Here is a 22,877-nt window from a genome sequence, read left to right as displayed (position 1 = left end):
CTAAGGAGATCATATTTTATAAATCAAATGATGTGATCGTAAATGATTGGATTATTAATTAATTCTCTATTAATGTGCATAGTTTTTATTGGTGACACATCATTTGATTTGTAATTTGATTTAAAAAATTTGATCTCTATACCATTTGGGGTTAGTCCAATTGGGGTGCATAGTCAAATTCAAATTGAAAGGATTTTTAAAAGACATTAAACCTTGGAGTACTTAGATATTTAATACAATTCTTGTCTAACGGTCAGATGTGAACAATGTGATATATTTATTTAAAAGGTTTTTTTTTTTTTCTTTTCACAAATGTTCCTTTATGTATTGCCAAACCAATACATAATTTTGGTCATTTATGTTATGTTCTCTTGCACATCAATGTTGTCCGTGCTGTTAAGTTTCATTAAAATTTCTTTAGTGTGTTTATGTGGAACATGTGAGGGGACAACATAACCAATCAAATTGGGTCACATGAATTAAATTGAAAAATTCGTATATAAAAAAATTAGAAATAGGTTGTCATCTCTCTTTGGATGGGTTTTAAGGAGAGTCTGAGAGCGTTTGTAACTGATTCTTTGTCTATATCTCATATGTTCAGTGGGAATCTAAATAATACATGGTTCTTACTTGTAAGTGAGAAGTTTTAAATTTGATTATTAACAAAAACGAATTTAAATAACATTATTATAGCTAACCCAAGATGAGACTTAGCCCACTCTCTACCCCCTTAATGTACATAATATCGTTTGTTCAAAAAAAAAATGAAAATAAAGCATGGTTGTACTCACCAATACCAATCTCATCACCATGGTAGGGAAATCATAATAAAGCGTATTACATCATCATTGCCAATACCAATCTCGTCATCATGGTAGGGAAATCATAATAAAGCGTATTACATAATCATCACCAATACCAATCTCATCATCATAACTATGAATACTGACTGTCACGTGAAGCTCATTAGGTACCCATTAAGAACCCAATGACTTTAAACTCGATGGACAATTTCCAACATCAGAAAAAAGTATCAATGTACCAAAAGCTAGTTGGTTTCACAATCTGGTCATTGTTCTGGTTGTTCAATGCCATGCCATTTGTTAAGAAACATGAGGGTTTGCTGACAGCGTCTCTTCCTCCTTGTTTCTTTTGCGGCGTCTCTTCAGTCACTGCACATATTTCGCAACCTACGGACAACAATAAACATCAGTAGCTCACACCATTATTCATCAACAGCTTCAAGATGGATATCAAATTCCATATTACATTGCTCAGAATTGGAAAATAGGATATCAAAGTAAATCAAATGACAAAGATTCAGGTACCGTATATATCTCGACAGGTAGTTTTCCCCGAGAGGAAGAGAATGATCATAACTCTACAATAAGAAGCCGATAACCCTTCTTTCTAGTGGCAGCTCAAATAAAGCATTCCCCCGGAGTACAGAATAGGCTTCTACTATAACGACAACGAACCAGAGTCAGAAAAGTACCGCAAGCTAATATGACAAAGAACAAAATCTAACCTTTCTAGCCAGTTTCTCCACATTTGTTAAGCTCCTTCTATGGAAATCCACAATGGCGTTGTTCGCCCTAATATCAGTGAAATCCAAATTACAGACTTGAGACAGTAGATGTATCCATTCCAAAGTACTCTGCGGGTAAAAATCTCCCGAATTCCAGAGAAGAAAAGCTTGTATCTTTTGTTTTCATCTTCTTTTGACCTTTAAGAGAATCATTCTCAACCATGGAACAGTCAGCAAAGCTAAAAAAACGTTATGCGCCAGGCCCCAAACACAACCAGCAACAAGATGAATTTCAAGATTGATTACCCTTGTAAATTACAGATCCAGCTCCCAAATATGACATCAACACTTGACAGCAGTGTGAAGACACGACCCTGCGAATTTGTCTGGACATTAACGAGCCATAGTGTTCATGATTGCGACATACCTAAAAACCCTTGAGAACTATGTCCCTGTCATGATTGCCCTTGAACATTAACGAGACATAGTGTTCATGATTGCAACATGCCTAAAAACCTTTGAGGAACCATATCTATATAAACTCTTTGGTTACGATGTTAGGAATAAAGCAGTTTGTACAGGGTCTGTGGTGACTGGACAAATATACAAGATATACAAGATCTGCATCTTCGGAGTAGTCGGGTGCAGAGTCACTAATTCAGTTGGAAGGAAAATACTAGCTAAGAAACCAGAAATACAATCTCCATAGGCTTTTATTTTACGTACATACACTTCTTGGGAGACAAATATTTACTTTATAAATATTGGAGACTTGAGCCTTGCTCATGCAAACAAGGTCATCGTTAAGACAAAGTCTTGACCCATATCTGACTGCATCTATACAAACAGCTATAGCAAAATTGCACTAGGTATGAAAAGAAGCAACTTCCCATCATCAACATTACATGAATGCATTCATTGACTTTAAAGCAACAAATTCAACATGATATACGAGTAAATTTCAAATAAGGCTAGACAGACTTGGTGTCAACCGTCATCATAGTTGTCTACTAGCCTGGGATGTTTTGTAACAACTGGGGAAACATACAGAGAAGTAGCAGAGTTCAAGATATTCATAAAAAATAAAAAATAAAAAATAAACCAAAGAAACTATTTCCAAATAAGATGAAGTTTAGAAAAATGTCTTATACAAGATTAAAATTTGACTTTAGTCCTTAGTCTTGATTTATGGTGTTCATAAATTAAATTTATGAAAATATTATAAATTTTAATTCTCATTATGGTAAGTATCTTATATAAGAACATATTTTATTAGAGATTTTTAGGTACACTTATGTTTTTACATATTTTCTTATGTGCCACTAATTCATTACAATATATTTAGGTACGAACATTTCGGTACACTAGGTTAGTATAATATGTTTAGGTACGGACATTTCGGTACACTAGTTTAATATAATATATTTAAGTACCAACTTTTTAGTACACTAGTTTAGTATCATATATTTAAGTATGGAATTTTAGTATACTAATTTAGTATCATATATTTAGGTACAGAATTTTCAGTGCACTTTTGATTTTGCATATTTTCTTATGTGCTACTAATTCACTATAATATATTTAGATACAGATATTTTGGTACACTAATTTGGTAAAATATATTATGATATGGACGTTTAGACATACTGACACACCCCGTCCCGAAGGAGGGCATGCTGGCCGTCACGTGAGAGTGACATAACCATTTACACAGTACGGAAGCTTTAAATATACAATTTCTAAGATGAAACACCCAAAGGTGAGACCTAATTTTGTCCATTCTGTCAGAACACCGTTGAATTCCTCGTAGTCACCACACCTCTGCAATCTTGAACCTGGAGGGGCGCAAAACCAAGTTGAGTGGGTCAGTAAAACAAATCTTTTCCAAATCCAAACATTTCTCAAAACGTTGTAACCCCTCTCCGTAAAACTTGTATACTTTCCCAGAAATGTAAAATATAAATATATATATATTCTCAAAACTTCAAATCACTATCTCAACATTTTTCATTACAAATATGCCATGCCAATTTCAACAGTTTAGTATGAATGCATTAACATAAATCAGGTGGAAGAAAATAAACAACCGGAGACCTTACAATGGTCCTGTACGGCTGAATTTAGAGCTCAAAATCTCATCTAGCCGAAGTCACCAACTGTGACTTGTACGGTACTACACTGCACATAAGTCGGAACTACCTAATATAGTCTATACGACTTAATGGTTAATATTACGCTCTAGTGCTTCTCTCATCAATCATCTGTGCACATAATCTAAGGTCACCTACCAGTCGGAACCCCTCTAATGGTCTGTACGACTGGCATGTCGGAACCACCTCTAGTGGTCTGTACGACTAGCATCTACTTGGATCCAAGGTGAGCGTGCGATGCAGGGTGAATAATATAAGCACTAATACCAAGGTGCAGGTTATGAGCTCATCATATCTCAACATCATCATAACAGTAATAATACTCACCTGATACTCACCTGTGCGTCCACAGCACCAATTCATACATATGCATCATATCTCAATTCATACTTTTCATATCATTTCATGCATGGCAATTCGATTCACATTTCTATATACTTTTCATATCATTTCTATGCATGGCATTTCAAATCACATTTTTCATATGAATCTACGCATGGCATTTGAAAGCATACTTTTCATATAATTTTATACATAGCATTTAAAGCATACTTCCATTCAATTTCAATTTCTGGGAAAACGTCAAGTATATATATATACGGAAAACAAAACTGCCCACTCACAGAATACATCGACGTCTCGTAGGTCCCTGAGCCTCCCTTAGCCATGCCCAACGTCTGTATAAGCCTCGCCTATACGAGAAGTAACCAAATTAACGTTATTTAACGCATAACCCAACTCTTAGCTAATAACTCCTCATATATTGCTCAATTTGGGTATATGAATATACCACGGTGACCTACACAACCTCAGGATCATCACCATATTTTTAAAATAATTTTTCGAGGCCTCACGCGCCCCCACGCGCCGAAATAGGCACGGGTCTACGCGCCCCCCCACGCGCGGCCACGTGCCAAGCACCCTGACGGCACAGTAACGGCAGTTAGGAATATTCCCGGAATATTCCGTTAAAAGCTAACGGTTTCCGTTAAGGTTAACTAACGGCGTTAGCATATTCCATTAAAAATAACGGAATATGCCGTCGTCTTCTCCGATTCACTCTCGCCGGACTCCGGTCACCGGAAAACTGGAAAATATTTCAAACTCACTATTCTCCTTCGTTTTTCGTCCATTTTTCACGTAATTTATACCAAATTGAAGCCCTAATCATTTCCTATCACGTTGGACTAATTTTAAGCTTCAAAAACAACGAGATCAAACTTTTCAAAAATATGAAAATTCGGCGTACCTTCGAACTAGGTGATCCTGACGTCCAATTCCTTCAAACGAAGCACTCCGAGCTTCCTTAGGACCTCACTAAGCTTCCTACAAGCTTCAAAATCCCAAAAACATAAGGATTTACGTGTGCATGAACAGTGCACATTCACGGGGACATTGAAAACTATGTTTTCTGAAATAAAACTCACCTGAAATTGATACCTACATGATCGTGGAGGTTCCAGGAGTTCGATGGTGGTCTTAACTCCGTCGTTGGTAGAAGTTTAGGGTGGTTTTGGAGCTTGTCCGTGTGAGTTCGAAGGAGAGAGACAGAGAATGAGAGATTGTGAGGGAGGAGAGAGAGAGACAGGGTACGGGAAAGAGAGAGGGATTTGAGGTGTGTGGTCCTACCCAACCCCAAATCACAAAATTCCATCATAAAATTTAAGTCTAAGTCTCCACTCTAATTACCAAATTTTAGGAGCTTAGATATAACGAACGTGAAAATTATACCTTAGTCACGTATTAGGGACATTTCCGTCAATTCACCATCACGAGTGTAAAACTTTGGGACGCGCTGTGACAGATACACTAAATAGAGGAAGTTAAATAAAATTAATGAATTAAAATGTGTATAATAATAAATTTAAAATTTAAAGTAATGAATTAAAATGTGTATAATATTTTCTTATGTGCTACTAGTTCACTATAATATATTTAGATACAGATATTTTGGTACACTAATTTGGTAAAATATATTATGATATGGACGTTTAGATACACTAATTAGAGGAAGTTAAATAAAATTAATGAATTAAAATGTGTACAATAATAAATTTAAAATTTAAAGTAATGACATTAAATAAGATAACTATTAAATATTAAAAAATATATAATATGAATTTGAATTAAATACACATTTAAGGACTAAAATCAATATCCAATCTAATACCAGGTTTTTATTAAATTTTAATCTACTTCAAGGATTAAAGTTAAAAAACCCCAAAAAATCTTTCCGATTTATGACTTATCTCTACACTTTGGTCAGTATTCATATAAGAGAATTATAAATAAAAGGTGACTCACCACGAATAACTTTTACGTTATTTTAAGTCAATTTCATATAAATTTATTTAGCGTTGTCTGAGATGAGTTTAGAACCTCAAATAAAAGGCACCAAGTGTACTCATATATAGTGACCATTCCACTACACTCATGTGCATCACAAATGTGAGTAATGGAGGTGATATGTTGTACAAGGAACCTTCAAAACTCTCAAGATAATTTAGAATTTTTTTAATTCAAAGATATACATATATTAAACGGACGACGAAATAAATTGGTATCGAAGAAAAATATCTATAAACATTAATACTAAGGGGTTCCATGATATTTTAGATTTAATTGTTAAAAAAGAGGTTAAACTCAATTTACTATCCTAAAATTTATTGGTATTCAACGTTTCATACGTCAAGTTTTTTTAGTCCAAGTTTGATATCTAAAGTCATAATTTGAGACATTTTCATATGTCCGTTAAGTTTTCCATCAGAATCTCTGATAATTGATGACGTGGCGTTCACGTGGATAATGACTGGACGTCACGTGTCAATATGGGCTCACGCAGATACTAAAAAAATTTTAAAAATTTTAAAATTAAAAAACAATAAAAATTAAAAAATAAAAATCCTAAAAGCTATGCCTTTGGATTTGGAAGCAACTTGGGGTTTTTCCCCGACCTAGCCGTCTTGGGGATGGGTTTGCTTCTGCCCGGAGGACAGCAGTGGTAGCACCACCGCCTCCCTCGCCCTCCAACCCTCCCTCCTCTGCCCAATCTCGAAAACGATGCCGTTTCAGTCATCCCTAACACTCCAATCGTGGGCTTCATCAATCCGGCGAACTCATGAGGCTACAGGAATTGAAAGATCGTGAGCAGAGCGAGATCGAAATGTAGAAAACCAGAGAGGATCTCGACTGTCGGATTCACGACAATCAGGTCGCGAGGGACATCATGCGGATTTCGGAGGAGGAGTTGGAGAAGTCCCACGACTTCTTTTCCAAGCCCTTCGGCGAAGGATCATCCTCGTTGTCAGGGGTGGCGGCAAAGAGCGTCGAGAGCATATTCAAGCTATACTTCAAGGGTTTGGTGAGTGAGGAAATGGTTGGGAAGGAGAAAGCGATGCTAGCAGGGCTAGCACAGGCTCAGAGACACCCTACAGGCCCCAAAAAAAATAGGGTACCAAAATTATTAGAGTGTCATATGCAAATTTAAGAAATTTAACTAGAACTAGTGATTTTTGTTGTTTGAAATAAATAAGGAGGTTTGAGATTCAAAACACTATGTGTGTTTATTACTTTCCAATTTTTACAAATTTCTTTTCATTAGAGTATAAATTTTATAAAGTTTGGCAAAATGATAAAAAAAATTAGGCCATAAGTGGTGTTTATGTTATTTAAAATTAATAAGGAGGTCTTGAGTTTGAAACACTATGTGTATTTTTTATTTTTATTTTACTTTCGAAATGATATGGGTATGTTTATTCTTTTCAATTTTTATGAATTTCTATTTGGCTAATTTCTTTTTAATTACTAGCTATTAGCTATGTGGGTTGTAGTTTTTAAACATTTGTTCCAATTAAACCTAACCTTCAAAGAATAATGCGTAGACCAAATTTGCATTATATCACGTGTCACCAATATGTTTAATTTAGGGCTTATCAATTGCTTATACATATCAATTAAAGACTCGAAAACATCATTATTTTTTAATCACATATTTATAAGGTTAGTAAATAAGAAAAAGCACAACACAATTTATATAAAATACTTTAAAAGTTCAGATAGAAGGAAAACAAAACTCATCATTTATCTACTTGTAAGTTCGGGATTTTTTTGTTCATTTCTCTCGATACAAAATAAATTTGGTTTTCCATGTTTCTAAAATATTGAGTTTGAAGTGCTTTTCTAAGTTTAATTTTATCGAACTCTTACGTGTGAAAACAAATAATTTTTGTATATGAATTTAGGGCACATTTTCTGACGTCGCCCCGGCCTAAGAAATCTCAAGACCGGTCCTGGGCGCTGGCCGACATTGGGGTGGGGGAAACCGCTGATTGGGAATGGGACGAGCATCAGTGGGGCTCAAGTTGTCCTCTAGGAAGAACAACAGAAAGAGTGGAAGGAGTAGTCTATTTGAGATGGGGGAATCCAGTCGACCAATTGGGGAAAAAACCCAGGTTGCTTCCAAATCCAAAGTGGTAGCTTTTAGGTTTTTAATTTTTAATTTTTTTATTTTCAAGGGCTCATATTGACATGTGGCACTCAGTCATTGTCCACGTGTGTGCCACATCATCAGTTAACAAAGGTTTTTCAACTTAACGGATGTATGAAAGTGTCCCAGAATTATGACTTTGTGTACCAGACTGGGACGAAAAAAAACTTGACTTATAAAATGCTGAAAACCAAAAAACTTCAGGATAGTAAATTGAGGTTAAACCTAAAAGAAATTACTATAAGACTACCAATGAACTAATAACACACTACAAAGTTACTTGAAACCACTTCACGGTGTCATTCGAAAGATCTCTGAAACGTATAGCATCTAGACTTTTTTAAAGTCACTCCATCTAATCATTGTCTAGTGTCTTTGTAATACATTTGAGTCGTGGCTTTGTCATCATTAAGTAGTCCATTATTAATATCTTTGTAAAGTATTGTTTAACAACTGAATCTAGAATTCCTTTAAACTTTAAAAGCCCGTCATCCAAACGTGAGCCAGTTTCTATTATCCCTTTCTTTCCTCCCAACATTCTCTTTTCTTTCTGATTTTCTTCTTTCTTTCCTCCCACTCTTCTCTATTCTTTATGAATTTCTTCTTTCTTCTTTATTTTTTTCTTTCCTCCCACTCCTCTATTCTTTCTGAATTTCTTCTTTCTTCTTTACCTCTTTCTTTCCTCCCACTCTTCTCTTCTTAATCTCTTTCTTCTTTCTTCTTTCTTCTTTATCTCTTTCTTTCCTCCCACTCCTCTATTCTTTCTGAATTTCTTCTTTCTTCTTTACCTCTTTCTTTCCTCCCACTCTTCTCTATTCTTTCTTTTCTTCTCTTCTTAATCTCCTTCTGAATTTCTTCTTTCTTCTTTACCTCTTTCTTTCCTCCCACTCTTCTCTATTCTTTATGAATTTCTTCTTTCTTCTTTACCTCTTTCTTTCCTCCCACTCTTCTCTATTCTTTCTTTCCTTCCACTCTTCTTACATTTCATCTTCGTATTCCTTTCCTCCCTCTCATCTCTTTCTCTTTATTTCCGTTCCTCTGTTTCTGTCACTCTCTTTCTACCATTGGAATATAGGTATAGCCAATTTGAAGGCTCCATAGTGAAGTTTTGACCAACTTATCCGAGCGTAGCACTAGTTCTCTTCTTCTCAACCAAAGCAAGACCTAGAATATTTAAAGCAATCATAAGTTAATTTTTATTCAAAATGGTCACTGAGATTTAAAATCGATAGAAGTGGTCCATGAGTTTGTCTATTAATTAATGTGTATTTTATCCAATGTCTCCCATTAAATATTAAAATTTATTAATATACACATTTAAATTTATTTTTTGACTGAAAAAAAAGGTTTTAATTTATTAATTTTATTTAACATTTTTCAAACTTGAAAGACTCAATTAATGTATTTAAATGTTAGTACCGAAATATAATATATTAAATTAATGTACATAAATGTTAGTATCGAAATGTACAATATTAAATTAATGTACCTAAATATGTGTTTTCAAATGTATGTACCGAAATGTAATGTACCTACATGTTTGTATTGAAATGTGTGTACCTAAATGTATACACCGATATGTATTATAATGAATTTAATGTACATCAATGAAAAAAACAAAGTATATCGAAATATGTTGAATAACAAAAATTAGTTTATCTAAATGTTTACAACAAGATATATTACAATGAATGAAATGAAAACTAATGAAAATGGTTTGAAAACTTTGAGTTTTAACGATAAGGACAAAATAAAGGGTAAAATGAATAGTATTAGGATTGACTTTTTAGTGTAAAAATATGGTTTTTCGTTAAAGTGAATAGTACTAGAAGTTTTTATTTAAAGTTCTCTATTTATAATTGTAATGAAATCTAATTAATACATTAAAATTAGGAAGAAAAAAGAGAAATAATTAAAACATCAAAATATAATTAATAAATGATGTGATTAATGTATTAAGAGACTAAAATTAGATTATGATCTTACTCATTGTTTTATTATAAAAGTCATCTTTGCCAAGAATTCGAATGAAGTTTTAAATTTATAAAATTACAAAAGGGTTGGACGGGAAACGAATTTTCCCAACATTTTCATTATCTTCCTTGTCCTCTCTCTGCTACTGCCACACTTCAATTCTCTCTTTCCCTCTCTCTCTCTCTCTCTCTCTCACCAAGAAATCAATCTATTTCTCCACAACCACGAGTCCAAGGCCTCTCGATTAGGCCTCTCCCCGTCCTTCCTCACTTTTAAGTGTACTAATTCAGATCATAAACCCAGGTTAGTTCCGAATCACAAATTGTTGTTGATGGCTCTTAGATTCTTAGTCTCGATTTTTTCATCTACTTTCCTTAACTAGCTGAGTATTAATCTGCTTTTTCTTCTTTATCTCTTTCTTTTCTCCCACTCTTCTCTATTCTTTTTGAATTTCTTCTTTCTTCTTTACCTCTTTCTTTCCTCTCACTCTTCTCTATTCTTTCTTTCCTTCCACTCTTCTTACATTTCATCTCCGTATTCCTTTCCTCCCTCTCATCTCTTTCTCTTTATTTCCTTTCCTCTGTTTCTGTCACTCTCTTTCTACCCTTGGAATATAGGTATAGCCAATTTGAAGGCTCCATAGTGAAGTTTTGACCAACTTTTCCGAGCATAGCACTAGTTCTCTTCTTCTGAACCAAAGCAAGACCCAGAATATTTAAAGCAATCATAAATTAATTTTTATTCAAAATGGTCACTGAGATTTAAAATTGATTAATATGTATTTTATTCAATGTCTCCTATTAAATATTAAAATTTATTAATATACACATTTAAATTTATTTTTTGACTAAAAAAAAGTTTTTAATTTATTAATTTTATTTAACGTTTTTCAAACTTGAAAGACTCAATTAATGTATTTAAATGTTAGTACCGAAATATAATATATTAAATTAATGTACATAAGTGTTAGTATCGAAATGTACAATATTAAATTACTGTACCTAAATATGTGTACCGAAATGTATGCACTGAAATATTAGTACCAAAAATGTATGTACCGAAATGTAATGTACTCACATGTTTGTATTGAAATGTATGTACCGAAATGTGTGTACCTAAATGTATGCACCGATATGTATTATAATTTAATGTACTTTAATGAAGAAAACAAAGTATATCAAAATATGTTGTATAACAAAAATTAGTTTATCTAAATGTTTACAATAAAATATATTACAATGAATGAAATGAAAATGAAAATTATAAGGAAATCTAATTAATACATTAAAATTAGGAAGAAAAAAGAATAATAATTAATGTATCAAGGGACTAAAATTAGATTTTGATCTTACTCATTGTTTTATTGTAAAAGTCATATTTGCCAAGAATTAGAATGAAGTTTCCAATTTATAAAATTACAAAAGGGTGGGAGGGGAAACGAATTTTCCTAACATTTTCATCAACTTCCGTGTCCTCTCTCTGCTACTCCCACACTTCAATTCTCTCTCTCTCTCGCCAAGAACTCAATCTATTTCTCCACAACCACGAGTCCAAGGCCTCTCGATTAGGCCTCTCCCCGTCCTTCCTCACTTTTAAGTGTACTAATTCAGATCATAAACCCAGGTTAGTTCCAAATCACAAATTGTTGTTGATGGCTCTTAGATTCTTAGTCTCTATTTTTTCATCTACTTTCCTTAACTAGCTGAGTATTAATCTGCTCTGTCTTTTGTGTACTAAGGGAAGGATATGGCAAGGATATTTAGTTTTACTGCTGAGGGAATGCTTGCAAAGGCGGCTTCACTTGCTGCTGAACCGCTCGTCCGTTCTTGGGGACTCGAAGCAAAACTGACAGGGCTGCATGAAACATTATCCCTGATTCAAGATATCACACGTGATGCTGCTGATGATGCTGATGCGGTGTGGGTGGAGCAACTTAAAGACGTCGCTAATGATGCTGATGATGTCTTGGAGGACATCAACTATGAAGTTCTCCGCCATAAGCTACAAATACAAAACCTTTTGAAGAGAAAGGTGCTCAACTTCATTTCACTCTCTAATCCCGTTGCATTTCGTCTTAAAATAGCACATCAACTCAAGAAAATCAACGCGTCCTTGGTGGATCTCAAGAATCGTGCGCCTATTATGGAACTAGTTTCTGCACCTTCTCAAGCAATGAGATCGATCAGAGAAACCAATTCATCAATTGGGGATGAAATCATCGTTGGCAGAGATGACGCCGCGTCAAATATACTTGCAACCTTGACCAGTTCCGAAGCCAATCAAGAAAATCTTTCGGTTATGGCCATTGTGGGAATGCCCGGTTTGGGAAAAACTACTTTGGCCAAGTTGGTTTTTAATAAAGATGAGATAAGTACACACTTTGAAGAGAAAATATGGATTTATGTATCCAATACATTTGACGTTGATTCAATTCTGAATCGAATCTTGGAATATGTTGAATGTGGAACGGTTGATACACAAAGTCAGGAGGCAGTGCTTAAAAGCGTCCGAGAACGGTTGACAGAGAAAAGATGTCTTCTTGTACTCGATGACGTTTGGAATGAAGACTCTGAAAAATGGAGCAAACTGATGAGCTGTTTGTCAAAACTCCATTTTGCACGGGGGAGCACCATACTTGTCACTACATGTAATTCCCAAGTTGCAACAATTTCGGGAACACTTCCTCGCTATGATTTGGGATTTCTATCGGAAGACGAATGCTGGTCCATATTAAAGGGAAGAGCATTTGTAGATGATACTACTCCTACATATCCTGATCTAGAAAAAGTTGGAAGAGAGATTGCCAAAAAATGTGCAGGTTTACCATCTGTGGCAAAGGTAAGTAGTATTTATTTTTTATTATTTTTATTTAAAGTTTACACTATTTTGTTTGAAATCTAATTTGTTATAATTTTAACTTCAGCCCACATACTAAACGAAGTCATTTCCGCACTTCCTTTTGATCTTATGCACTCCTCTACTTTATTTTATCATTTGATTCTCTAATGGAACCAGAAAGAAAGGAAAAAAAAAGAAAAAGAAAAAGAAATTAAATAACAATATTCTTCATTTATGCAAGACAATTCAAAAATATATAGTACTCTCCTTAGTGGGCCTAGGTGACCCATTAACCCTGTTACATATATTGGGCACTAAATATTGTTATAGGGTCCTAACAATTCTACCCCATAAATAAAGGCATGTCCTCATGCTGTAATTGTAGTTTATGCTAAGTTTTTTTTTCCTCGAGAACAAACAATATTATCTACGTTAAAGGGAGGAGGTGGGCCTAGCCTCATAATGAGTTAGCAATAATGTGGTTCAAACTTGTTTTTTGTGAGAATCGAACCTAAAACCTCTCACTTATAAGTGAAGATAAATAACACTAGACCGTAGTACTAAGTGGCAAAATAGTTTATGCTAAGTTATACCCAATAAGCTCTGCGTTTGTCCAAGTATTAGCGTGGTAGCTACAACCAAAACAAGTGCAAACTTGTCATCAAAATACTAAATATCAAACATCAACATTGTAGCCAAAAACTAAAATAAACAATCTAAAAAATAAGCACAAGAGATTTAACATGATTCAGCTCAAAGCCTACGTCCATAGTCAAAGCACAGCGAGGAATTTCACTAAACCAACAGAGATTGCAAAAGAGTGTTTAACTCTCACAACCCAAATCCCACAAATTACAAACCCTAAACCAAACGATTAGAGAACCCAAAAAAGATGGAGAAGATTCTCCCAAATTGTTCTCTAACTCACAAATTGATTATCACCAAATTGCCAAACAAATGAGCCATGAATTTGCCACACTCATGACTCCAAATGTGACCTACACCCAAAATCTAGTGAGAGAAAACTCTCTAAACTAACGGTGTTAGCACACAAAATAAACCAACCCTAAGGTCCTATTTATAGTGCATAGGATTTATGTTATAATGAAAATCCTAGTCCTAATTGGAAGTAAATCCAAATCCTAATCAAATAGGTAATCAATAAAATCTCTCCACCAAGCAAGGAATCCAACCAAGAAATTAACTCCAAACTCAAATAGGAAACCAAAACAAAATGGGTAACACAAACCTAATTTTTGCATCATCCTAATTTTGAGTCGTAAATCCCAACAATCTCCACCTCGGCAAGAAATTAGCGAAACTTCCAAATCAAATACAAACTCCAAATTGGGGTACCAAATTACAAGTGCAAAAATGATCACCAAATTCTTCAAAGAACTAATCTCCACCTAGACTCAAAAAATCCAAAACGCTTCAAACTTAAAAATATCCTCCAACGCCTTCTCCAACAAATTTCATTACTGAAACTAACAAATATGAAACAAAATCCAAAAAAAGCTTGAACATATGAACCAAAAGTGCGAATTGCACTCCACCAAAAGAGCTTGAGTACCAAGCTCCACCTCCTCATCACATAACATTTAGAGGAATTCAAAACAACAATCTTTTGCAATGTTTGCCTCAACAGTAGCAAAAGACTTATCAAATAGCTTCTTTTTGCCCTTGAGTTTAGGGCAATCTACTTTCTAATGACCCTCCTTATAACAATAGCTACGAGTGTTCTTTCCAAATTTGCCCATTTTCTTATTCTTTCCTTGAACTACCAAAGCTCCATCTTGCGTGTCATACACTTTATTCTTTAGCTCTTTAGAATTCAAAGAGGCTTTAACATCTTCCAAACTAAGACTTTCTCTACCAAATAGCATGGTATCGACAAAGTGTTCATACGAAGGAGATAAAGAACATAACAAAGTTATCGTATAATCATCATCACTAATTTGGTCGTCCACGCTTTTCAAATCCATCATAAGTTTATTGAAATCATCAACATGCTTATGAATTGATATACCTTCATCCATTCGAAGAGTATGCAAACTTTTCTTAAAATACAACCGTTTAGCAAGGGGTTTTGTCATATATAAACTTTTGAGAACTCCGGTATAGATTTGGTGTTACCAACTTCACGCAAGACATCATTAGATAAAGTCAGCAGGATTGCTCCAAGTGCCTGCTCCATAATGTCTTCCTTTTCCTATTCGGTCCACGAATACGGCAAAGCCTTCACACCCTTTAGTGTTTTCAAAACCCTTTGTTGAACTAACAAAGCACGCATCTTCAATTGCCAAATACCAAAGTCATTGTCGTCGAACTTTTCGATATCAACTTTCACCAACAATACAGAAGGCTTCATAGTGATTGGTAAGCCAAACCCAAGTCGAAACCTGGGCTCTGATACCACTTGTTGTACTTTTATGCTCAAATGGAAGCAGATCCTAACAAAATACCAAATATCAACATCATAGGCGAAAACTAAATAAACAATCTCAAAATAAGGACACAAGCGATTTAATATGGTTCGGTGCAAAGCCTACGTCCACAGGTGAAGCACGGCGAGGAATTTCACTAAACAAATGGAGATTACAAAAGAGTGTTTAACTGTCATAACCCAAATCCCACAAATTACAAACCCTAAACCACACGAGTAAAGAACCCAAACATACGGAGAAGATTCTCCCAAATTGTTTTCTAACTCACAAACTGATTCTCACCAAATTGCCAAAGAATAAGCCATGAATTTGCCACACAATCATGACTCCAAACTGTGACCTCTACCCAAAACCCAATGAGAGAAAACTCTCTAAAATAATGGTGTTGGCACACAAAATAAACCAAAACCTAAGGTCCTATTTATAGTGTTTTTATAGTGCATAGGACTTAGGTTACAATGAGAATTCTAATCCTAATTGGAAGTAAATCAAAATCCTAATCAAATGTTAATCAACAAAATCTCTCCATCAAGCGAGGAATCCAACCAAAAAATCAAATCCAAACTAAAAGAAGACACCAAAATGAAATAGGTAACACAAACCTAATTTTTGCATCATCCTACTTTTGAGCCGTAAATCCCAGCATCCTAACAATCCTACCCCCAAAATAAAGGCATGTCTTCATGCCGTAATTGTAGTTTATGCTAAGTTAGACCCAATAAGCTCTGCCTTTGTCCAAGTATTAGCGTGGTAGCTACAACCAAAACAAGTGCAAACTTGTCATCAATTGCTGAATATTTCCCCAAATATAACCTTGGTGAAAATGAAAAATTTCCAAATTCTCTAGCATCCCACAAGCACATTAGCCTCCAACCGAACAACTTTTTCCTTCATGATTCTAATGCATATAATACTACTGAACAAAGACCCAAAAAGTTGTTTAATTCATCTACTGAACAACTTTGCCTTCGTCCAATAATAATCTTGCTTCCTCGGATTAGCGAGGCATCAGACGACTTGGCATTATCACCACAATATTGTATCAACTCTGTCAAATGCAACAGTTCCTTGACCATGAAACGATTAGCTTCAAATAAAATGGCCCATCTTGATATCATGAACACTTCCACAAATTTTTATCTTATCTAACACTGTAAAGGTTTGTTCAATTCTTTCGGTCTCCCACAGTGCATGGAGGACTTTGTTTCATATAATGTTGGCTAGCTCATATCCGGACTCCGGGTGTTAAACAAGATATGACTATCTTAGATGAGAGATACGCCATCATTGTTTTCCAATAACAATGTAGACTTCCCAAAACACCGACGAGACATTGAAACTCTCATGAAACCAATGTCTTTGTCCCGCAAGCATTACACGTACTCATGTTCTCGTCTTTAACTTGGACATTGGCCAGCTAATGAGCTACAATAAATGTGTTATAATGACAAATTGTCTTTCCTAAACATTCGTGATAGTCCGACTAGACTTGACCATTTTTCTAGATACACTCCCTTAGACGGTAATGATTGTTGATCACTGGACACCCATTCATCTTGATACATAGTATTCTCCTTAGTGGGCTTAAGTGACTCATTAACCTTCTTACATATATTGACCCATTAACTTTATCAGGGTCCTAACATTCTCTTTATCAACTAAATGGCTAGTAAAAATAAAAAGAATGTAGAAGTGCATAAAGGTCATTAAAAAAGGCCATTGCTCCTTCTCTTCACCCATGTACTTCTACTGTTGCATTATAGATCTTCTAGGTTGATAGTCACAAATTTATTATAGCCACCAAAACTTGATCATTGTGAACCAATTTAAATAAAATATATTTCTCACGTCGATTAAAATGTTTGTGTTAGATTTACTATTCTCTCATCTCAGCCACACATGTGAAATCTAAATTGTAGAGGAAGTCAACTGAAATGTTAACAACACCAAGTTATAGTTTAAATGAAATGTTAAAAAGTTAAAAAGTTAACAACACCAAGTTATAGTCGATTAAACTGTATAGGAAGTCAACTGAAATGTTAAAAAGTTTAAATGAAACATTTGTATGGACAAGCCAAGTTATAGTCTGCATCAATACAAAACAATGTGCACGTATTAGTCAGCTTCTGTCAAACTACAAATTGATGTTTTTATTGTTATAATCGGTTATGCAACCTATGAATTATTTAACAACAAATCTAACTATATATGAACCAACAGGTTTTCGGAGGAATGTTGTGTTCTAAGAATGATGCAAGTGAATGGTCAGCAATTCTAGACAGTAAAATATGGGACTCTCCAGAAGCAGAACAGATGATCATCTCGGGATTGAAGTTGAGTTTGGATAATTTGAAATTCCCAATTTTGAAACAATGCTTCACTTATTGCTCAATGTTCAAGGAAGGCTTTGAAATGGAAAGGGATGACCTAATCCAACTGTGGATGGCTCAAGGATTGCTTCACCCTTCTTCCGAGAATAGTGATCTAGAGATGGAGGATATAGGCACGGAGTATTTTCATATTCTGTTGCAAAACTCCTTACTTCAAGATCTTACGAAGGATGCCTTTGGTGTTGTTGCCAAATGCAAGATGCACATTCTTGTGCATGATTTTGCAGAACTTGTATCAAAATCTGATAGCGCGACATCGAATTCTAATGAGATGGTTGGCACACTGAAGATTCGACATGCTTCGCACATTCCTACTTCGGTTTTGGAATTGATACCAAAAAAAAGTTTAAGGGGATTGCGCTCATTGTTTTCTAATAGTGAAGTTCCTAGTAACATGTTGCCAAGGTTTAGGGGTTTACATGTCTTGAATCTTTACAATGCTGATATTAAGGAGCTGCCGAAATCAATTGAGAAGATGAAGCAGTTGAGGTATTTAAACGTTTCTAGGACAAAGATCAAAGCAATCCCCAAATCTGTCGGCAAGCTCCATAACTTACAGACATTAAGAATGGAGTATTGTCGACTACTGAAGGTGTTTCCTAAGGAAATTGGAGATTTGATCAACTTGAGACATATCTATTTTGGTCCTGTCCAAAAAAAGAAACGTGCTAATTTTGGTTGGTACAGGGAATCTCATGTTGGGGTCGGGCAATTGACTAATCTTCGAAAGATGCCTTATTTTATTGTGAGTCCTTATGGAATCGGTCGTGGAATTGAGGAATTGGCTGGCTTAAACCACTTGAACGATGAACTGGCTATTTATGATTTGGAACATGTGAGGGATGGAGAAGAAGCGAAGAAATCAAATTTAGTTGAAAAGAGAAACATACGAAAGTTATCACTTGTATGGGGTGAGGAAATGAGGCCACGCAGCAACAGTGAAGAAGATGTTCTCCAAGGCCTCCAGCCACACCCAAATTTGGAAATTTTAGACATTTACAATTTCATGGGTGCTAAATTTCCATCTTGGAAGCCGCACAACAACTTGGAAAAAATTCAATTAATTCAGTGCGACGTATGTGAAGAAGCCCCCATGCTTGGCCATCTACCTAGTCTTATGCATCTTGAGTTTAATACAATGTGTAATCTAAAACGTTTGGGAGATGAGTTTTATGGCTATGATGACGTTGATGATGCAATGAAGACCAAGGCTTTGTATCCTGCATTGAAGACGTTCAGAATTAGTGCGGCCCCAAATTTGATCGAATGGATTGAACCACCAGTGGTGAAAGAAAAACAAATATCGGTGTTTCCTCGCCTTGAGGAGTTGGATCTCGTGGAGTGTCCACAAATGAGAAATTTTCCTGATCATTTTGCATCCCTCCGTAAGTTGGATATGAGTATTTGTCACGAGCTGTCAAACCCAACAAGTCTGGTAGAAAAGTGTATCTCTCTTAAGAATCTGGAAATAAGCAACTGCGACAAACTTAGATCCCTTTCATTATTTGGTTTGACATCCATCCAGAAATTGTTGTTTAGTTCACGTGGTGGTAAATTAACATCAACGAGCCTGCATAGTGGACCAGAATTGTACGGCCGAGTTTCTCCTAAGGAGTTGTCCATAAAATGTCCATCTCTTGAAAATTTGGAAATAAGCTGCTGCAATAGTCTGATGTCCATTTCAGTTCACGGTGCAACATCCCTTCGAGGATTGAAGATTAGTTCATGTGGTGGATTAAGATTAATGGACCTACAAAGTCTACCAGAATGCTATACCCCTCTACAGGTGTTGTCTTTAAGGTCGTGCAAAAGTCTGGAGCCAATTTCAGGTTTACACGAATACACATCCTTTCGTGAATTGACCATTGAAGATTGTGATGGACTAAAAACTCATGCATCGATTGGGCTTGAATCTTGCACTTCTATTCGTGCGCTGGGCGTCCACGATTTGCAACAATTGAGGCAGTATGCAGGTGATGGGTTAGACATCTCTCTTATTGAGGAGTTGACCATTTATAAATCCCCCAAGTTAATAAGCATTTCAGATCACGGTCTAACGACACTCCGCAAACTGGTACTTATTGCAAGTTATGTACTGGAATTGTCTATCGTCAGTAGTACTACAGTGGAGGAGTTGTATTTACAGGATTGTACATCCCTTGGTTCACTGTGTATCGACAATTGTGAAAGGCTGAGGCATGTTTCGGTTGATGGGCTAGAAACACTCATTATTCTTAAGGAGTTGACTATAAGGAATTGCCCTAGTCTAACATTCAATCCAATCACTCCATGGCTTCGAGGATTAGTGATTGAGGGTTGTGAGAAGCTTTCAAGCTTGCCAAGTGAGTTGAAACATTGCAACGCACTTGAGAGATTGAAAATAAGTGGTAGCCGAAACTTGGTATCCATTCCAATTTCAGATGTATTGCCGCCATCCCTTGGGCAATTTGTAATTGAAGATTGTGCTCAACTATCAAGCCTGCCAGGCCGTCATCAATCTCTTGAGGAGTTGAGTATAGTGAATTGCCCTGTGCTAAGTTGGAGTTCAGTTGCCGCTGAGGGGAGATTTCTGACAGCCCTCCGGAGATTGGTTATTGCAAGTTGCGGCGGACCAGAATTGAACATTGGCTCTATCACTGCTCTTGAGGAGATTTCTGTACACGATTGCACATCCCTTGGCGAACTGAGAATAGAGAATTGTCAGAATTTGAGGCAGATTTCTTTACATGATTGCACATCCCTTGACAAACTAGGAATAGAGAATTGTCAGAATTTGATATCTCTGGCAGATGTCGATGTAACTAGCTTGCAATCTCTTTCCAGATTAATTATATCTGATTGTGAGAAATTACAATACTTGCCTACGGGTCTACGCACTCTGACTCGTTTGAATTACTTGTGGATTGGTGGATTCTGGGAGGAGCTCGATTCTTTCCCGGTTTCGCAAATTCCATCATCAAAGTACTTGGCAATAGTGGGGTGGCCCAAGCTCAAGTCTCTGCCTCAAGTAATTAATCACTCGACTAATCCTGTAACAGAATTTGAAATAGTTGAGTTTGATGGGCTGGAGACTCTTCCAGAGTGGTTGGGTGACCTTACATCTCTCTACCAACTAAATATTTACGAATGCAAGAATCTCAAGTCTCTGCCTTCCGCCCAAGCTATGCAACGCCTCACCAAACTAGAATATCTAGAGATTGATAGATGTCCCTTTCTGAACGAAAAATGTGCCAGGGGTACCGGCACAGAGTGGCCCAAGATTTCTCATATTCGAAGAATCATAAGTAATTCCTTCTCTCTTAAAACAAATAATTCATTTGTTCAATTCTCCTTCTCTCACGTTTCTTATTCAGTATTGCGTATTGACCAAACCTCTTTTTTTTGTCAATTAGTTGATTCAGATGAGGAAGAAGATTGAATATTGGCCTGAGATTCTTCACATTCTAAATGTCAATAGGTAATTTCTTGTCAAACCAAATTATTCATCAAGTTTTATGTCTTAAATATTTAGTTCTAAACCTTTTACCATCATTTCAACAAGTTGCAGGTTGTTTTCTACATTTCTTGCCAACCTCTTTGTGTTACATTTGATCAGCCAGCGTCCAGATTCAAGACCAATCCAATTTCTCACTTCCAACACTTCGGAACATGAGGAGGTCTGCATTTTTCAGCACCGAGTCGGAAAGGAGGGCATTGTTCGAATTCCCTCGTGTAAATGAGACGTCCCTCCATTGATATTTGTTATCCTGCGGTTTACTGTAGGATGTTCAGTCCTCTATTTGTACCATGGAAAGTTCATCCAAGAATGTACGTTCTAGAGTCGAGTTATTCTCTAAATATTTTGCGAGATTAGAAAAGTGTAATCCCATTTTTCAGAGTTTGTCACATGTGCAAACACCACACGAGTCTCTATTAGCTCTACTAAGACCATCTTCAATGGTCCGATGACGTACCCAAAAATCATACCCGAATTTAAATTCAGTTCAAAAATAGATTTATAGTTCTCCGATAGGCTAGAAAACGTCAAGCTAAAATGTCAGGCAAACACCCAAAACTCTAGCCATGTTAACACAATATGCACACAACGGAAGCCGCCATGGCTTTTGGTGGCAGTAAGTGGCGCCAACAAAGAAACCAAGACCGAGACCCATAAATTTTTATGGAAAAAGACAAAATATCATAAAACAAATTAGAACCATACGATTCAAGTCAGTCAACACAGGTAAACAAGTTCCTCATTTAAACTTATCAGAATAAAAGATCTGATTCCTCAAAATGAGATGCTCGACAAGAAGTTCACTACGATGTAATCCCGAATAAAAGCCAAAAGAAACTCACCGAGATGTAATCCTCAACAAAAGAACGTATGACTGGGAGGGTAAAAAAGACGACGACACCACGTCATAGCCCTAAACTTTTAATATGTCACCGAATAAAGGAGTTGAAGCTGGGAACCAAGCTCCTCTGCAGATTTTTCAGTCTTCAACCAAGCTTCTTCCTCTCGTATGCCAACTCAGCCATCTCCTTTCTCTTGTTCTCTAGCTCATGTGAACACGAAATAAAAAGATGTCCAGTACTTGGCATATAACTTTACCAACAAATGTAACATTGCATTCATATAAATCCGAGAACATCATGCCATGGATGCAAAAACACGTATAATGCAGACCTATTGCCAAGCTTAAAGGCAGTTTCCAAATTCGAGCACATCTCAAGAAATTTTAAAAACATATAAAGCCATGTATGATCATGAAAACCATATTCATGGATGAATAAATACATAAACATCATAAAACCGACAAGTGAATTGATGCAAATGATGAAGATAACTCTGTAAGGTAACAAATGTATCGACTCTGCTGTGGCTAACAACAATCTACATTCAAATTACATCCAAACTGCATTCAAATTACAAGAAAATGCAATCTACATTTACTTGATGGTGTCATAATGATTCCATCCGACCTCGGACAAAAGCTGACCCAACAAGCTGTATTTGTGGCCCTTCTGAAGCCTCAAAACCCTAATTTGACAATTGATCACAAACCCCAATTCACTAAAGCA

The 22,877-nt window shown here is 35.8% G+C and overlaps 2 protein-coding genes, 1 long non-coding RNA gene and 1 pseudogene across 6 annotated transcripts in view; 2 read left to right on the top strand and 2 right to left on the bottom strand.

Annotated features, from left to right (window-relative positions):
* Positions 1-993: 993 nt before the first annotated feature.
* On the bottom strand, positions 994-2,633 carry LOC126628507 (uncharacterized). Its single transcript, XR_007625453.1, has 2 exons — positions 1,329-2,633; positions 994-1,190 (listed from the first exon to the last, which is right to left on the bottom strand). It is a non-coding gene; the product is annotated as an uncharacterized LOC126628507 (long non-coding RNA).
* A 7,665-nt stretch (positions 2,634-10,298) lies between these two features.
* Positions 10,299-21,635, top strand: LOC126628487 (putative disease resistance protein RGA1). Of its 4 annotated transcripts, XR_007625444.1 has the most exons (6): positions 11,628-11,761; positions 11,877-12,976; positions 17,644-21,097; positions 21,206-21,270; positions 21,361-21,469; positions 21,500-21,635. XR_007625444.1 is itself a non-coding variant. In XM_050298181.1 (5 exons), exons 2-4 carry the CDS (start codon positions 11,885-11,887, stop codon positions 21,229-21,231), a joined length of 4,572 nt encoding a protein of 1,523 aa, XP_050154138.1. In that variant the 5' UTR covers positions 10,299-10,441; positions 11,877-11,884; the 3' UTR covers positions 21,232-21,270; positions 21,361-21,635. The 4 variants fall into 4 exon arrangements, 3 of the variants coding, with proteins under 3 accessions (XP_050154138.1, XP_050154139.1, XP_050154137.1); XM_050298181.1 differs by lacking the exon at positions 11,628-11,761 and adding an exon at positions 10,299-10,441 and having other exon boundaries at positions 21,361-21,635; XM_050298182.1 differs by lacking the exon at positions 11,628-11,761 and adding an exon at positions 10,305-10,441 and having other exon boundaries at positions 11,882-12,976; positions 21,361-21,635.
* Positions 11,506-22,877, top strand: part of LOC126628964 (putative disease resistance protein RGA4) — a 44,404-nt gene continuing 33,032 nt past the window's right edge. Inside the window, exon 1 of the mRNA XM_050298852.1 lies at positions 11,506-11,563. The gene's annotated coding sequence lies outside the window, so the exon portion shown is untranslated. The remainder of the gene's footprint in view (positions 11,564-22,877) is intronic.
* Positions 22,027-22,877, bottom strand: part of LOC126628503 (60S ribosomal protein L13a-1-like) — a 47,941-nt pseudogene continuing 47,090 nt past the window's right edge.

Source organism: Malus sylvestris, chromosome 7 (assembly GCF_916048215.2).
Source record: "Malus sylvestris chromosome 7, drMalSylv7.2, whole genome shotgun sequence".
Classification (NCBI taxonomy): domain Eukaryota; kingdom Viridiplantae; phylum Streptophyta; class Magnoliopsida; order Rosales; family Rosaceae; genus Malus; species Malus sylvestris.
This window is presented reverse-complemented; position numbering and strand designations above follow the sequence as displayed.